Raw genomic sequence first — 16,213 nt, forward strand, 5'->3', positions numbered from 1 at the left:
CATTCCGGCTTACGAACCATTTCATAGGAACAGTCTACCTATGGATGGCGGGGGAAACCTGTACAATACCAATAGTCATACACAGCACATGGCACATATAAGATAGCAAGTAAACATGCATTGACACAGAAAGTATATATAGCCCAAGTCCCAGAATGACATGTCCTGTAAACTGATTATGCATGAGTGTTATCAGCAAGAACAAGCAGTTCTTAACCATCTGTAGACGAACGTATGCACGCATGCACACAATGCAGCTTGTCTTCCACTGAGCCAACATTGGAGAGCAGCACTGGCGGGAGGCCCCAAACTCAGCACGGATGCCTTGCTGCACTGCCTCCGGCATCTTTATTCCTGGACTACTGCAGCAGGCAAGCCCATGGCTTGAGACCTAGTCCGTGCTACATCTGAGGCCACAGAGCTCCCCTGCCATCGTTCTCTCCAATAAACAAGGGAAATGGATTTACAGGATTTTATATTAGAAATGTCCAACAGTGTCTTGCGATTGCAAGAGAAATGTCTAAGACAATCGCTCAGTTGGACTGAAGGTTCTGTTTTTTATATTGTAATGCTGTAACATTGGTACACCCTGTCAACTAAGACTACCCTCCTGACTATCAAAAATTCGACTGATCTTTATGTCAGCTGAAAAACTACTGAATCATTGAACTACATTGTTTGCTTCCTTTATGAATGTTGATGAAAACTATTCATTTATGACCTTTGCTACTGTATCTCTTCCGGCCCCACACACAGATTGTCCCTGTTGACCCCAATGGGCAATACTCTTTCGCTAGTGGTTTGTTTGCCCTTCATTTACATATAAAACACTTATGGATTTAACTGAATCCTACTTTCTAGTGGTATTTTGTGATCCCTCTTTGCTTTCCTAGCTTTTTTGAAGGGACTCCTGCACTTCATATACTCTTGACAGGCCTCCTTTTTTTGTTTCTCCATACCTGCCATATGCATCCCTTTTCCGTTTATCCAACCCTTGATATCCTACGTTGTCCAGAGCTCCCTGGACATATTACCTTCGTCTTTCACTATTACACGAACATGTTGGTCATAAACTCTCACTGTTTCTTCTAAGAATACTTCCTGTTGTGTAAGTAGATTCTTATAATCTACCTTTGTTATCCCCTGTCTCATCTTGAGAGTATGTTTGTGGTCTTCTGCTGCTTTAAGTTCAATGTGCTGAGTGTTCAGAGATGTTCTGCACACCATGGTTGAAATTTGAGTTACTTATGCCTTCCTGTCAGTTTGAACCAGTCTGGCCATTCTCCTCTGACCTCTCTCATTAAAAGGCGTTTTCTCCCACAGAACTGCCGCTTACTGGATGTTTTTGTTTATTGCGCCATTCTCCGTAAACTCTAGAGACTTTTATGTGTGAAAACCCCAGAAGATCACCAGTTTCTGAGATACTCAAACCACCCCATCTGGCACCAAAAATCAATCCACAGTCAAAGTTACTTGGATCACATTTCTTTCCCAATTCTAATGTTTGGTCTGAACAACAACTAAATTTCTTGACTGTATCTGCATGTTTTTATGCTTTGAGTTCCTGCCACATGATTAGCTGATTAGATATTACATTAATGAGCAAGCGTATCTAATAAAGTGGTCTAATAAATGTATGTAGACTTATGGCCACTACCTCCAAAATGCTCCCCCATGTGACTTCCTCCACATGGCTCGCTACATTCCCCAATGGAGCAAACACGATGTAGCTAGCTATTTTCTATGATGTACACTAAATGATAGCCGGTATTTATTGTTTGAGTTGTTATGCTAACTCTGTCTCAATTTTTTTTGCAGATAAAAAATATAATTTACCATTCTGTTAAAGATGCTGTGGGAATTCTGAGACTGCAGGAAGAAAAGGCGGATCAGAAAGTTTAATATTTTCTGAGTAATGTGACTTCGTCACCTTTGTTCAAAACTGAACATCTACAGTGCCGAGAAAAGTTTTGCCATAGTGGCTGATATAATTATTGGCCAATATATCAAAATTAATACAAGCAGAAAAAAATAAATGTAGCTGTAACAGTCTGTGGAAAAATAGCACTGTGTGTTCCATGTACTATATTGTACATTTGAAAATGACGCATTGTATTTATTTTTAAAAATTTGTTACAGAACTTTATGCTGTGTTATAGATCTAATGTAAATGTGATTTGTACAGTTTAGTTTGCAAAAACTGATATTTTTCACTACATAGAGACAGTTACTGTGAAAAGGTGGGTGCAATTTACCAGCAATGCCTATTTTCTAATCACTGAATCGCACAGTCATCCTAAAAGTCCTGCCTAAAGAAGTATACTTTGAAGTTCCTTATTGTATGGAAAATGACTGGATGGATATTCTATATACATTAGCTTTTAATTAAGTGTTCATTGTTAACATTTAAACATTTTACAGCATTGTAATTTATTCAAACTGACATTCTGTTTTATATTAGTTATTGTGAACTTTTGCAAGCAAAATGACTTTTAAAAAGAGAGTTGTTATTCTATATAAATGCATACATATATATTATACATCAATAATGTATTTTTTTAAAGCATAGCTTGCTTCAGTTTGTTAAACTACAAGTGTCATATGCTTTATACATTAAAATTCAAAAGGGTTTTACATTTTGCAATAAAATTGATTCATCTGTTATCCAAAACCAGTAATCCAGTAAATTTGTGTTCAAATGTCAGGCCTAGTGGCTTTTTGGAAAATATTTTGTATGTATTTTGTTTTCTTCAATATGTCAACTGTGGCTGAGTAGGTAGCATTCTATCCTCTGAAACTGAGTCGGGTTTCGCTCCAGGCATTAGAGTAGAAAAGCCCCAGTTGTCCTCCAGCATGCTGCATTACCAAAGGTGTCATGGGTCATCTACTTTCTTGGTTGGGTGTAAAATAACCTATGGGACTATTTCAAGAAAATTGCTGCAGACACGTTGGCCATTCTAACATTCAGTCCACATGCTCTTTGTAGACGTTTCCTCTGTAAATTGGCTGTTGCATTTCCAGGTTACAAGAGCAATTTCATTTTAATTGTGTTTTCTCATCTCATTTGGAAGACCATCAACTCTGCTGGCTTGTAGAGCATTCCCATCAATCCCATTTCCCCCTTTTATCCCCCCAATAATGTAAGAGTGCGGCACAGTGGTTACAATGTGTGTGCTGGCCATGATGCAAAATATCAACTGCATATAATCTATATCCTTTAACTCCCTGCCTGTTGATGTGCCTACCTAAATGCCTCTGAAATGTTGCCATTGTATCTGCTTCTACCACCTTTTTTACTTGCCTATGCATTAACTCCCTGCTGTTTCTCCTGCTGCCCACCTATACAAAGGGGCAACTTGCAGCACACCTTTGGAATGTGGGAGGAAAGTGAATCACCTGGAGAAACCTTCTGCAGTCTACAAGTGAGACTATAGATGTTGGAAATCTGGAACAACACGCAAAATGTTGGAGGAACTAAGCAGGTCAGGCAGCATCTGTGGAGGGAAATGAGCACTCGATATTTTGGGCCGAGACTCTATAGCCTTAAAGTATCAGTTGATGTTAAATTGTGAACAGCCTTTATTTTCCTGAGGACTGGTTCTGCAGTCTCTTGTGTCCTCACTTTTAATTAATATCTGCTTTCCATAATTTCATAACTCCAAAATAACCCCCAAGAGTGCTATCTCCACACAGATAACTGTTGCCAGTGCTGAGAGGCAGCAGCACTACCTTCAACTGACTGCAATGTTCCGTGAACTGTACTGAATTCTGAATTATGCAGTCAAAACGTGTTTGTTGTTCTGAGGCAAATTAGGGTGAACAAATCCCTAGAGTCTGACAAGGTGTTCCCTTGGACCCTGTGGGAGGCAAGTACAGACACTGAAGGGGGCCTAGCAGAGATAACCATCCTTAGCGACAGGTGATGTACCAGAGGACTGGAGGATAGCTAATGTTGTTCCGCTGTTTAAGAAAGACTAAAAATAAACCAGGAAATTATAGGCTGGTGAGCCTGACGTCAGTAGTGGGAAAATTATTGGAAGGTATTCTAAGGGATCAGATATTTGAGCATTTCGATAAACAGGGACTCATTAGGGATGGTCAGCATGGCTTTGTGTGTGGTAGGTCCTGTCTATCCAATCTTAGAGTTTTTTGAGGAAGTTACCAGGAAAGTTAATGAAGATAAGGCAGTGGATGTTGTCTACATAGACTTTTAGTAAGGCATTTGACAAGGCTCTGCATGGGAGGTTGGTCAAGAAGGTTTAGTGGCTTGGCATTCAAGACGAGACCATAGATTGGATTAGGCATTGGTTTTGCAGGAGATGCCAGAGAATGGGAGTAGATAGTTACCTCTCTGGAGGCCTGTGATTAGTGGAGTGGTGCTGGTTCTGTTGTTGTTTGTCATTTATATCAACGATTTGGATGATAATGTGGTTAACTGGATCAATAAATTTGCAGATGACACCAAGATTGGACAGTGAGGAAGACTATTAAAGCTTTTAGCGGGATCTGGACCTGCTGGAAAAATGGGCTCAAAAATAGCAGATGGAATTTATTAAAGACAAGTGTGAGGTATTGCACTTTGGGAGGACCAACCAGGGTAGGTCTTATACAGAGAGTGTAGGGTCACAAAGAAAGCTTTTGGCACATTGGTCTTCATGTGCTGAGTATAAGAATTGGGGGCGTTATGTTGAAGTTGTGTAAGATGTTAGTGAGGCCTGATTTAGAGTTTGTTTGCATTTCAGGTCACCTACCTGCAGGAAATGCAAATAAGATTGAAGAAGAACAAAGAAAAGTTACAAGGATGTTGCCAGGACTGGAGGACCTGAGTTATAAGGAAAGATTGAATAGATTAGAACTTTATTCCCTAGAATGCACAGTAGAAGATTGAGAGGAGATTTGATAGAGGTATACAAAATTATGAGAGGTGTATATAGGGTAAATGCAAGCAGGCTTTTTTCATTGACGTTTGGTGAGACTACAACTAGAGGTTATGGGTTAAGGGTGAAAGATGAAATGTTTCGGCGGAACAAGAGATGAAACTTCTTCACTCGGTGGTAAGAGTGGAATGAGTGCAAGGTGGAAGCAATTTTGATTTCAACATTTAGAAGTTTGGATAGGTACATGGATGGAAGGTGTATGGAAGGCTATGATCTGGGTGCAAATTGATAGGATAAGACCATTTAAATGATTCACCACAGACTAGAAGGGCCAAAGGGCCTGTTTTTGTGCTGTTGTTTTCTATGACTCTGCACTTAAGACTTTTGCACAGTACTGTAGGTGCAAAAGGTAATGGGCTGAAGAAGAAGGAATCTAATAGAGGAGAGTGGACCACAGGAGAAAGGGAACAATTAGAGGGACCAGAGGGATGTGATGAGCAGAAGAGAAGGGATGATAGGGGAACTAGAATAGGAAATGGAAAAAGAGAAGGGGTGGGGGTAGAAATTACAGAAAGTTAGAGAAATCAATATTTATGCCATCAGGTTTTGGTCTACTAAAGTTAAATATGAGATGTCACTCCTCCAACCTGAGTGTAGTCTCATCATGGCACGACAGGATTGGGAAGTCAAATTGAAATTGGTGGCCACTGGGAAATCCCACCTGTTGTGGTGGATGGAGTGAAGGTGCCCAACAAAGCAGTCCCTCATATTGTGCCTGATCTCACAGATGCAAAGAAGACCACACTGGGAGCACCTGATATTGCAGATGACCCCAACATCATTAGCTGGTTTTGATCCGCAACATCTTTCTGTGGTGAGCTCCACCACCTTGATTTCATCTCTTGGCTTGTGCTGTGGCTGCTGTCTCCATCTGGTTTCAGTCCAGAAATTTGCAGTGAGGTAATGTTGTCGACTAGGTTGCCCTAAAGACTCTCAACAGCAAATACCAGCATTTATTTTCAAGGTTAGAGCCTGGGTGTATACAGTATCAGTGAAATTTCAGTAGTTTACCTCAATGGAATATGATAGTTTTTGCCCAAGGTCCAAGATCCATCAGCGATCCATCATGCCAATACTTTGTTGTTTTGGTGAAAGTGTGTTGATTTCATTTGGGATAAGGGTTGGCAATATCTGTGCAGCATGTGATGATATGCTGTGCACATCAGATCTCCACACACTATGGCACAGATTGTTCTTTTCCCAGATGTAAATTCCTTAGGAGGCAATTAAAATCAGAGCAAACCACGTGGCTGTCCTCTCATTTGCTGTCTTCATTCAAAGGTCAATGTTCAAATTAAGTCTTTATCAATGTCCATATATGTCTCTGAGATTAATTTTTCTTGCAGGCATTCACAGTATAACAAAGAAGTACAATAGAATAAATGAAAACACAAAGACTGACAAACAACCAATGTGGAAAATAGACAAAACATGTAAACAAAAAAAAACAAAACAAATAATAATAAAAACAAATAAATAGTAAATAAATAATACTGAGAACCAGAGTTGTAGAGTCCTTGAAAGTGAGTCTATCGGTTGTGGAATCACAAGTGAGTAAGTTATTCACGCTGGTTCTTGCGTGGTGGTTGAAGGATAATAAACTGATTTGGCAGGGGGATGGGAACCAGAGTGATAGTGCTGAGGATAGGTAGTTGTTTTACAAACAGAGGCAGTGTGTAGTGAGACTCCTAGCAAGGAGAGGCTGATGATAGCACAAAATTGCAGTCAACAGGATGAGTTGCAACGTAAGAGGTGGACAAAATCGAAAAGGGTGAATACAGGACTAAAGGTGTTATATTTGAATGCACGCAGTGTACAGAATAAGGTCGGTGAACTTGTAGCAGTTACAGATGGGCAAGTGTGATGTAGGCATCACTGAATCGTGGCTGAAAGAAGATTATAGCTGGGAGCTTAATATCCAAGGATACACATTGTATCGAAAGGATAGGCAGGAAGGCAGAGGGGGTGGCATTTCTCTGTTGGTAAAAAATGAAATCAAATCATTAGAAAGAGATGATGTAGGGTCGAAAGGTGTTGAATTGTTGTGGATAGAGCTAAGGAACTGCAAGGGTAAAAAGACCTTGATGGGAGTTGTATACAGACCCCCTAACAGTAGCAAGGATATGGTCTGCAAGTTACAGTGGGAGATAGAAAATGCATGCCAAAAGGGCAATGTTACAAAGTCAAGGGGGATTTCAATATGCAGGTAGGTTGGGAAAATCAGGTCAGGGAATTAAAAGTTGGTGTGGAATTCCAAGAGGGGGAATTTCTAGAATGCCTATGAAATGACTTTTTGGAGCAGTTCGTGGTCAAGCCCACTAGGGGATCAGCTATTCTGGATTGGGTGCTGTGATTAGATTAGATTGATTAGAGAACTTAGGATAAAAGAACCCTTAGGGGTTAGGGATCATAATACGATCAAATTTACCCTGAAGTTTAGAAGGAAATGATAAAGTCAGATATATCAGTTTTACAGTGGAGTAAAGGAAATTACAGAGGCATGAAAGAGGAGCTGGCCAGAACTGATTGGAAAAGAACTCTGGTAGGGATGACGACAGAGCAGCAATGACTGGAATTTATGGAAGCAATTTGGAAGGCCCAGGATATATACATCCCAAAGAGGAAACATAGAAAACATACAGCGCAATACAGACCCTTCAGCCCACAAAGCTGTGCCGAACATGTCCCTACCTTAGAACTACCGAGGCTTTACCCATAGCCCTCTATTTTTCTAAGCTCCATGTAGCCATCCAGGAGTCTCTCAAAAGACCCTATCATTTCCGCCTCCACCACCACCACTGGCAGCCCATTCCATGCACTCACCACCCTCTGCGTAAAAAAACTTACTCCTGACATCTCTTCTGTACCTACTTCCAAGCACCTTAAAACTATGCTGTCTCATGCTAGCCATTTCAGCCCTGGGAAAAAGCCTCTGACTATCCACATGATCAATGCCACTCATTAACTTGTACACCTCTATCAAGTCACCTCTCATCCTCCATCACTCCAAGGAGAAAAGGCCGAGTTCACTCAGCTTATTCTCATAAGGCATGCTACCTAATCCAGGCAACATCCTTGTAAATCTCCCCTGCACCCTTTCTATGGTTTCCACGTCCTTCCTATAGTGAAGCAACCAGAATTGATCACAGTACTCCAAGTGGGGTCTGACCAGGGTCCTATGTAGCTGCAACATTACCTCTTGGCTCTTAAACTCAATCCCACGATTGATGAAGGCCAACACACCATACGCCTTCTTAACCACAGAGTCAACCTGCGCAGCAGCTTTGAGTGTCCTATGGACTCAGACCCCAAGATCCCTCTGATCCTCCACACTGCCAAGAGCCTTACCATTAATACTATATTCTGCCATCATATTTGACCTACCAAAATGAACCACCTCACACTTATCTGGGTTGAACTCCATCTGCCACTTCTCATCCCAGTTTTGCATTCTATCAATGTCCCGTTGTAACCTCTGACAGCCCTCCACACTATCCACAACACACCCAAACCTTGTGTCATCAGCAAATTTACTAACCCAACGCCCCACTTCTTCATCCAGGTCATTTATAAAAATCATGAAGAGTAGGGGTCCCAGAACAGGTCCCTGAGGCACACCACTGGTCACCAGCCTCCATGCAGAATATGACCCATCTACAAGCACTCTTTGCCTCCTGTTGGCAAGCCAGTTCTGAATCCACAAAGCAATATCCCCTTGGATCCCATGCCTCCTTACTTTCTCAATAAGCCTTGCATGCGGTACTTTATCAAATGCCCTGCTAAAATCCATATAAACTACATCTACGGCTCTATCTTCATCAATGTGCTTAGTCACAACTTCAAAAAATTCAGTCAGGCTCGTAAGGCACGACCTGCCTTTGACAAAGCTATGCTGAATATTCCTATTCATATTCTGCCTCTCCAAATTTTCATTAATCCTGCCTCTCAGGACCTTCTCCATCAACTTACCAGCCACTGAAGTAAGACTTCACTGGCCTATAATTTCCTGGGATATCTCTACTCCCTTTCTTGAAAAAGGGAACAACATCTGCAACCCTCCAATCCTCCAGAACCTCTCCCATCCTCATTGATGATGCAAAGGTCATTGCCAGAGGCTCAGCAATCTCCTCCCTCGCTTCTCACTGTAGCCTGGGGTATATCCTGTCCGGTCCGGGGCAACTTCGTGCTTTCCAAAAGCTCCAGCACATCCTCTTCATTAATATCTACATGCTCAGGCTTTTCAGTCCACTGCAAGTAATCCCTACAATTGCAAAGATCCTTTTCCATAGTGAATACTGAAGCAAAGTATTCATTAAGTACCTCGCAAACACGAGAAAATCTGCAGATGCTGGATATTCAAGCAACACACACAAAATGCTGGTGGAACACAGCAGGCCAGGCAGCAGCTAGCTATAGGAATAACTACAGTCAACATTCACAACACGCCGGAGGAACTCAGCAGGTCGGACAGCATCCGTGGAAACGTTGGCTCATCGTTTCCACGGATGCTGCCCAACCTGCTGAGTTCCTCCAGCGTGTTGTGAGTGTTGCTTTGACCCCAGCATCTGCAGATTATTCTGTGTTTGGAATAAGTACAGTCAACGTTTTGGGCCGAGACCCTTCATCAGGACTAACAGAAAAAAGAGATAGTAAGAGATTCGAAAGTGGGAGGGGGAGGGAGAAAGCTGAAATGATAGAAGACAGGAGGGGGAAGGATGAAGCCAAGAGCTGGGAAGTTGATTGGCAAGAGGGATACAAGGCTGGAGAAGGGGGAGTATCATGGGACAGGAGGCCTTGGAAGAAAGAAAGGGGGAGGGGAGCACCAGAGGAAGGTGGAGAACAGGCAAGGAGTTATTATGACAGGGAAAGAGAGAGAAAAATAAACAAACAAACAAACAAATAAATAAATAAGTAATAAGTGCTGGGGTAAGAAGGGAAGGAGGAGCATTAACAGAAGTTTGGGAAATCAATGTTCATGCCTCTGCTACTTCCTCCGGTTCCATACACACTTTTCCATTGTCACCCTTGATTAGTCCTATTCTCTCACGTCTTATCCTCTTGTTCTTCACATACTTGTAGAATGCCTTGGGGTTTTCCTTAATCCTGTCCGCCAAGGCCTTCTCATGGCCCCTTCTGGCTCTCCTAATTTCATTCTTCAGCTCTTTCCTGCAAGCCTTATAATCTTCTAGATTCATATCGTTACCTAGTTTTTTGAACCTTTCGTAAGCTCTTCTTTTCTTCTTGACTAGATTTACAACAGCCTTTGTGCACCACAGATCTTGTACCCTACCATCCTTTCCCTCTCATTGGAACGTACGTACTCAGAACCCCACGCAAATATCCCCAGAATATTTGCCACATATCTTCGGTACTTTTCCTGAGAACATCTGTTTCCAATTTATGCTTCCAAGTTCCTGTCTGATAGCCTCATAGTTCTCCTTACTCCAATTAAATGTTTCCCTAACTTGTCTGTTCCTATCCCTTGCCAATGCTATGGTGAAGAAGATAGAATTGTCATCACTATTTCCAAAATGCTCTCCCTCTGAGAGACCTGACACTTGACCAGGTTCATTTCCCAATACCAGATCAAGTACAGCCTCTCCTCTTGTAGGCTTATCTACATATTGTGTCAAGAAACCTTCCTGAACACACCTAACAAATCCCACCCCATCTAAATTCCTCACTCTAGGGAGATGCCAATCAATATTTGGGAAAGTAAAATCTCCCACCATGACAACCCTGTTATTATTACTCCTTTCCAGAATCTGTCTCACTATCTGCTCCTCTATGCCCCTGTTACTATAGGGTGGTCTATAAAAAACACCCAGTAGAGTTATTGACCCCTTCCTATTCTAACTTCAACTGACAGAGACTCCATAGACAACCCCTCCATGACTTCCTCTTTTTCTGCAGCTGTGACACTATCTCTGATCAAGTGCCACACCCCCACCTCTTTTGCCTCCCTCCCTATCCTTTCTGAAACATCTAAAGCCTGGCACTTGAAGTAGCCGTTCCTGCCCCTGCACCATCCAGGTCTCTGTAATGGCCACAACATCATAGCTCCAAGTGCTGATCCACGCTCTAAGCTCATCCGCTTTATTCATGATACTTCTCGCATTAAAATAGACACATCTCCAACCATCGGACTGAGTACGTCCCTTCTCTATCACCTACCTATCCTCCCTCTCGCACTGTCTCCAAACTTTCTCTATTTGTGAGCCAACCTCCCTTTCCTCCATCACTTCAGTTCAGTTCCCACCCCCCAGCAATTCTAGTTTAAACTCTCCCCAGTAGCCTTAGCAAACCTTCCCACCAGGATATTGGTCCCCCTCAGATTCAAGTGCAGCCCGTCCTTTTTGTACAGGTCACACCTGCCCCAGAAGAGGTCCCAATGATCCAGAAATCTGAATCCCTGCCCCCTGCTCCAATCCCTCAGCCACGCATTTATCCTTCACCTCATTCCATTCCCATACTCACTGTCACGTGGCACAGGCAGTAATCCCGAGATTACTACCTTTGAGGTCCTGCTTCTCAACTTCTTTCCTAACTCCCTGTAGTCTTTTTTCAGGACCTCCTCCCTTTTCCTACCTATGTTGTTGGTACCAATATGTACCACAACGTCTGGCTGTCCTCCTTCCCACTTCAAGATATCGTGGACACTATCAGAAACGTCCCGGACCCTGGCACTTAGGAGGCAAACTACCATCTGCGTTACTTTCCTGCATCCACAGAATCACCTATCTGGCCCCCTAACTATGAAGTCCCCTATCACCGCTGCCATCCTCTTCCTTTCCCTACCTAACTGAGCCACAGGGCCAGACTCTGTGTCAGAGTCATGACCACTGTTGCTTCCCCCAGGTAGGCCATCCCCCCCAACAGTACTCAAGCAGAAGTACTTATTGTTAAGGGGGCAGCCACTGGAGTACTCTCTAATACCTGCTTCTTGCCCTTCCTTCTTCTGACTGTTACGCACTTCTCTGTCTCCTGTGGTCCCAGGGTGACTTCCTCTCTGTAGCCCAAGAAGTATTCTAAAGACAAGATAACACAACCATGGCTAACAAGGGATGTCAAAGCCAACATAGAAGCCAAAGAGAGGGTATATAATAGAGCAAAAATGAGTGGAAATGTAGAGGATTGGGAAGCTTTTAAAAACCAACAGAAGGCAGCTAAAAAGTCATTAAGAAGGTAAAGATGCAATATGAAAGTAAGCTAGTCAGTAATATTAAAGAGGATACAAGAAGTTTCTTCAGATATATAAAGTGTAAAAGAGAGATGATAGAAGTGGTAGTAATGGGGGACAAGGAAATAGTGGACGAACTGATTAAGTATCTTGCACCAGTCTTTGCTGTGGAAGACACTAGCAGTATGGTGGAAGTTCCAGGTGTCAGGGGTCACGAAGTGTGTGAAGCTACCATTACAAGAGAGAAGATTCCTGTGAAACTGAAAGATCTGAAGGTAGATAAGTCACCTAGACCAGATGTTGTGCACCCCATGGTTCTGAAAGAAGTGGCTGAAGAGATTGTGGAGACATTAGTAATGATCTTTCAAGAACCTCTAAATTCTGAAATGATTCTGAAAGACTGGAAAATTGCAGTTGTCACTCTACTCTTCAAGAAGGGAGAGAGGCAGAAGAAAGGAGACTATAGGAAAGTTAGTTTGACTTCAGTGGTTGGGAAGATGTCGGAGTCGATTGCTAAGGATGTGGTGTCAGGGTACTTAGAGGCACATGACAAAATAGGCCATAGTCAGCATGGTTTCCTCAAGGGAAAATCTTGCCTGACAAATCTGTTAGCGTTATTTGAAAAAGTAACAAGCAGGATAGACAGAGGAGAATCAGATGATGTTGTGTACTTGGATTTTCAGAAGGCCTTTGACCCACTTCTTAACAAACTATAAGCTCATGGTATTACAGGAAAGATTCTAGAATGGATAAAGCAGTGGCTGATTGGCAGGAGGCAAAGAGTGGAAATAGAGGGAGTCTTTTCTGGCTGGATGATGGTGACCTTGATAGAATGGATGTGGAGAAGATGTTTTCTACATTGGGAGAGTCTAAGACCAGAGGACACAGCCTCAGAATAGAGAGGCGTCCTTTTAGTACAAAGATGAGGAGGAATTTTTTCAGCCAGAGAATGGTGAATCTGTGGAAATCGTTGCCACGGGCACCTGTGGAGGCCAAGTCCTCATGCATAGTTAAGGCAGAGGTCGACAGATTCTTGATTGATCAGGGAATGAAGGAGTACGGGGAGAAGACAGGAGATTGTGTCTGAAAGGAAAAGTGGAACAGCCATAATGGAATGGTGGAACAGGCTGGATGGGCCAAATGGCTTAACTCTGCTCCTATATCTTATGGTCTCATGGTATATTCTTGGACCTAGTGGTGTGTGACGCAAATCTCCCTGCATCTGTCATCCACCTACCTCTTCTCAACATTCAACTTTACTTATCACATTGAAATGTACAGTGAAATTCATCATTTGTGTTAACAATCAACACACCCAAGGGTGCCCCAAAGGGTCACCACACATTCTGGTGCCAACATAGCATGCTTACAATGCTTGGCAGAACAACGGAGAACACAGCAGGCAACAAAACGATGACAGAGAACCCAGCCCCACTCTTCTACCTGAATCCATCTGCCCATCGTCCTTCATTCTTGCTTCTGGCCCCTGCCTCACCCTCCCTCTCTCTGTACTCCCCTCTGTTCTCTCAGAACAGATGCAGGGTTTCGACCTGTAATATTGACAACTCCTTCCCCCTCCCCCCGCAGATGTTGTTTGAGCGGCTGAGACCCTCCAGCAGGTGGTTTGTTGCTCCAGATTCCAGCACGTGCATTCTCTTGTGCCTGCATAAACTTAGAACATAGAGCATAGAAATCTACAGCACATTACAGGCCCTTCGGCCCACAATGTTGTGCCAACCATGTAACCTACTCTAGCAACTGCCTAGAATTTCCCTACCGCATATCCCTCTATTTTTCTAAGCTCCATGTACCTGTCTAAGAGACTGTTAAAAGACCCACTCATATCCGCTTCCACCACCACTGCCGGCAGTGCATTCCACGCACCCACCACTCTCTGTGTGAAAAACTTACTGCTGACATCCCCTCTGTACCTGATTCCAAGAACCTTAGCACTATGCCCCCTCGTGTTAGCTACTGACCGTTATATACTCTATTTCTGTCCAGTGGTCTAGACTTCCAAATGACAATTGTTAGATTTCACTGCAAGAGCTTAACAAACTGCATTTAGACAGTACCCTTTACATTCTCAGGTTATTCAAGTGCAAAAAGCTTACATAAATTAATGATTTTTAGAAGAGATTAATTGAGACTTGTAGTGAATTTTCAAAAGTATAAATGAATTAGTAAAAGAATATACTACTGGTGCAAAAATAAATATAAAGTTGTTTCCAATTGAGTATAATTTTGATCAGTATGGAAGTGAAATCATTAATATTTAATGTAGATAGTTGTAAAAACACTTTGTATTCACCAGCAGATCATTTCTAATTTGTATTGTTCCTGTGAGCTTTCTTCCACGGAAATAGAACAACATAAAGTTCATTATTTGAATCCCCATCCTGTATTATAGTTATAGGAAAGATTTGAACAGCAGGAAGTGTATTTACTGAGTAACACACACAAAATGCTGTTGGGGCTCAGCATGAATCCTGATGAAGGGTCTCAGCCCGAAGCATCGATTGTTTATTCCTCTCCGCAGAGGCTGCCTGACTCATTGAGATGCATCGCCCTGGATTTCCAACATCTGCTGAGTTTCCTTTGTTTTCTGATGCACTGTGCACTTTCTCACATCTTAAGTCTTGAAGAGAATGACCTAAATCAATATTTTATCTTCCTCAGCCTTCTCTTTCCCTTGGAATTTCAGAACATTCAAGCTATAGCTCAACTCAGTCAGGGACCACTGACCCTATACAACCCAGAGAGAGTGAGTGAGTGAGTGAGTGCTGGAGCCATGTGCTATATGCCTGAAGGTGACTCAGGCATTGACTCTCACATTTCCTGGGCCTGTGCTTGTTAGGAAGCAATGTTAAAACTGTTGGTCCTGAATTGCACAAGGGTTCTTCTGATTTGTTGTAGTCAGATTTTTGCAAAATTAACAACTTACCTCCTTGATGCTCTAAACAACAATTGTGAAGGTGTCAAGGCATGCAGCTCAATACCAGTCACGAAGTGTACCCCCCTGCCCCCACCCCCGACAGGTGAGCAGCCACTGCCCGATGTCAGCACAGATGGGCAGCAGATGTGAGACTGACTCTGCAGAGGGTCAACCCCCATAAGGCAGCTGGGCCAGACAACATCCCAGGCCGAGTACTCAGGGAGTTTGCAAAACAACTCACTGACGTCTTCACAAACATCTTCACTCATCCAGGCTGCTGTCCCCACATGTTTCAAATCAGCCACCATCATCCCTGTACTAAAGAATTCTACACATTCAGAACTAAATGACTACTCCAAGGTGTCATGAAGTGCTGTGAACGGCTGATAATAGCACGTATCACAAGCTCCTTTCCTGCCACACCGGACACTCACCAACATGTTTACCAATAGAACTGCTCTACAACAGAGGCCACAGCATCTGTCAAGCACCTGGCCCTGACACAGCTAGAAAACAGGGACACTTACATCAGAATGTTGTTTCCGGATTTCATTTTGGCATTCAGCACCATAGTCTCACAGACTTTGGTGAGTGAACTTCTACTCCTCATTCTAAACACACCACTGTACAACTGGGTGTTGGCTTTCCTAACTCATAGACCTCAGATAGTCAGGAAGCACAACCGCTCCTCCCTCCCCATCACCCTCAACACAGGCGTCCCCCAGGGCTGTGCGCTGAGCCCATTGCTGCACACTCCGCTCACACGCGACTGACTGCTCGGCCAAACACCCAAGCAACCGCGTCGTCAAGTTCACCGATGAGACGACAGTGGTGGGGCTCATCACCATCAAGCATGAGACGGCTGACAGGGAGGAGATGGAAGAGCAGGAGGCCTAGTACCAGGCACAGAACCTCTTCATCAATTGCAACAAGACAAAGGAGATGGTTATTGCCTTCAGGAGAACTCACAGCGTTCTTCAGACCAGTGGCACAGCAGTTCCAAATTCCTGGGAATGCACATCTCACACAGCCTCTCGTGGTCCCAGAACACATCCTACACAGTCAGGAAAGCCCACCAATGCCTCTACTTTCTGAGGAGGCCGGGGAAAGCCAGACTATGCACACCTTTGTTCATGTCCTTCTGCAGATGTGCAGCAGAGA

At 43.2% G+C, this 16,213-nt stretch overlaps 1 protein-coding gene across 6 annotated transcripts in view; it reads left to right on the forward strand.

The window, feature by feature from the left end:
- jmjd1cb (jumonji domain containing 1Cb) overlaps window positions 1-2,639 on the forward strand; it is a 200,107-nt gene extending 197,468 nt beyond the window's left edge. For all 6 annotated transcript variants that reach the window (XM_072239186.1, XM_072239187.1, XM_072239191.1 and 3 more), the window contains one exon: window positions 1,819-2,639. In XM_072239186.1, coding sequence (XP_072095287.1) covers window positions 1,819-1,902 — 84 coding nt within the window. In that variant the 3' untranslated portion in view covers window positions 1,903-2,639. The remainder of the gene's footprint in view (window positions 1-1,818) is intronic.
- The last annotated feature ends 13,574 nt before the right edge of the window (window positions 2,640-16,213 follow it).

The sequence above is a fragment of the Mobula birostris genome, chromosome 21, assembly GCF_030028105.1.
Source record: "Mobula birostris isolate sMobBir1 chromosome 21, sMobBir1.hap1, whole genome shotgun sequence".
NCBI lineage: Eukaryota > Metazoa > Chordata > Chondrichthyes > Myliobatiformes > Myliobatidae > Mobula > Mobula birostris.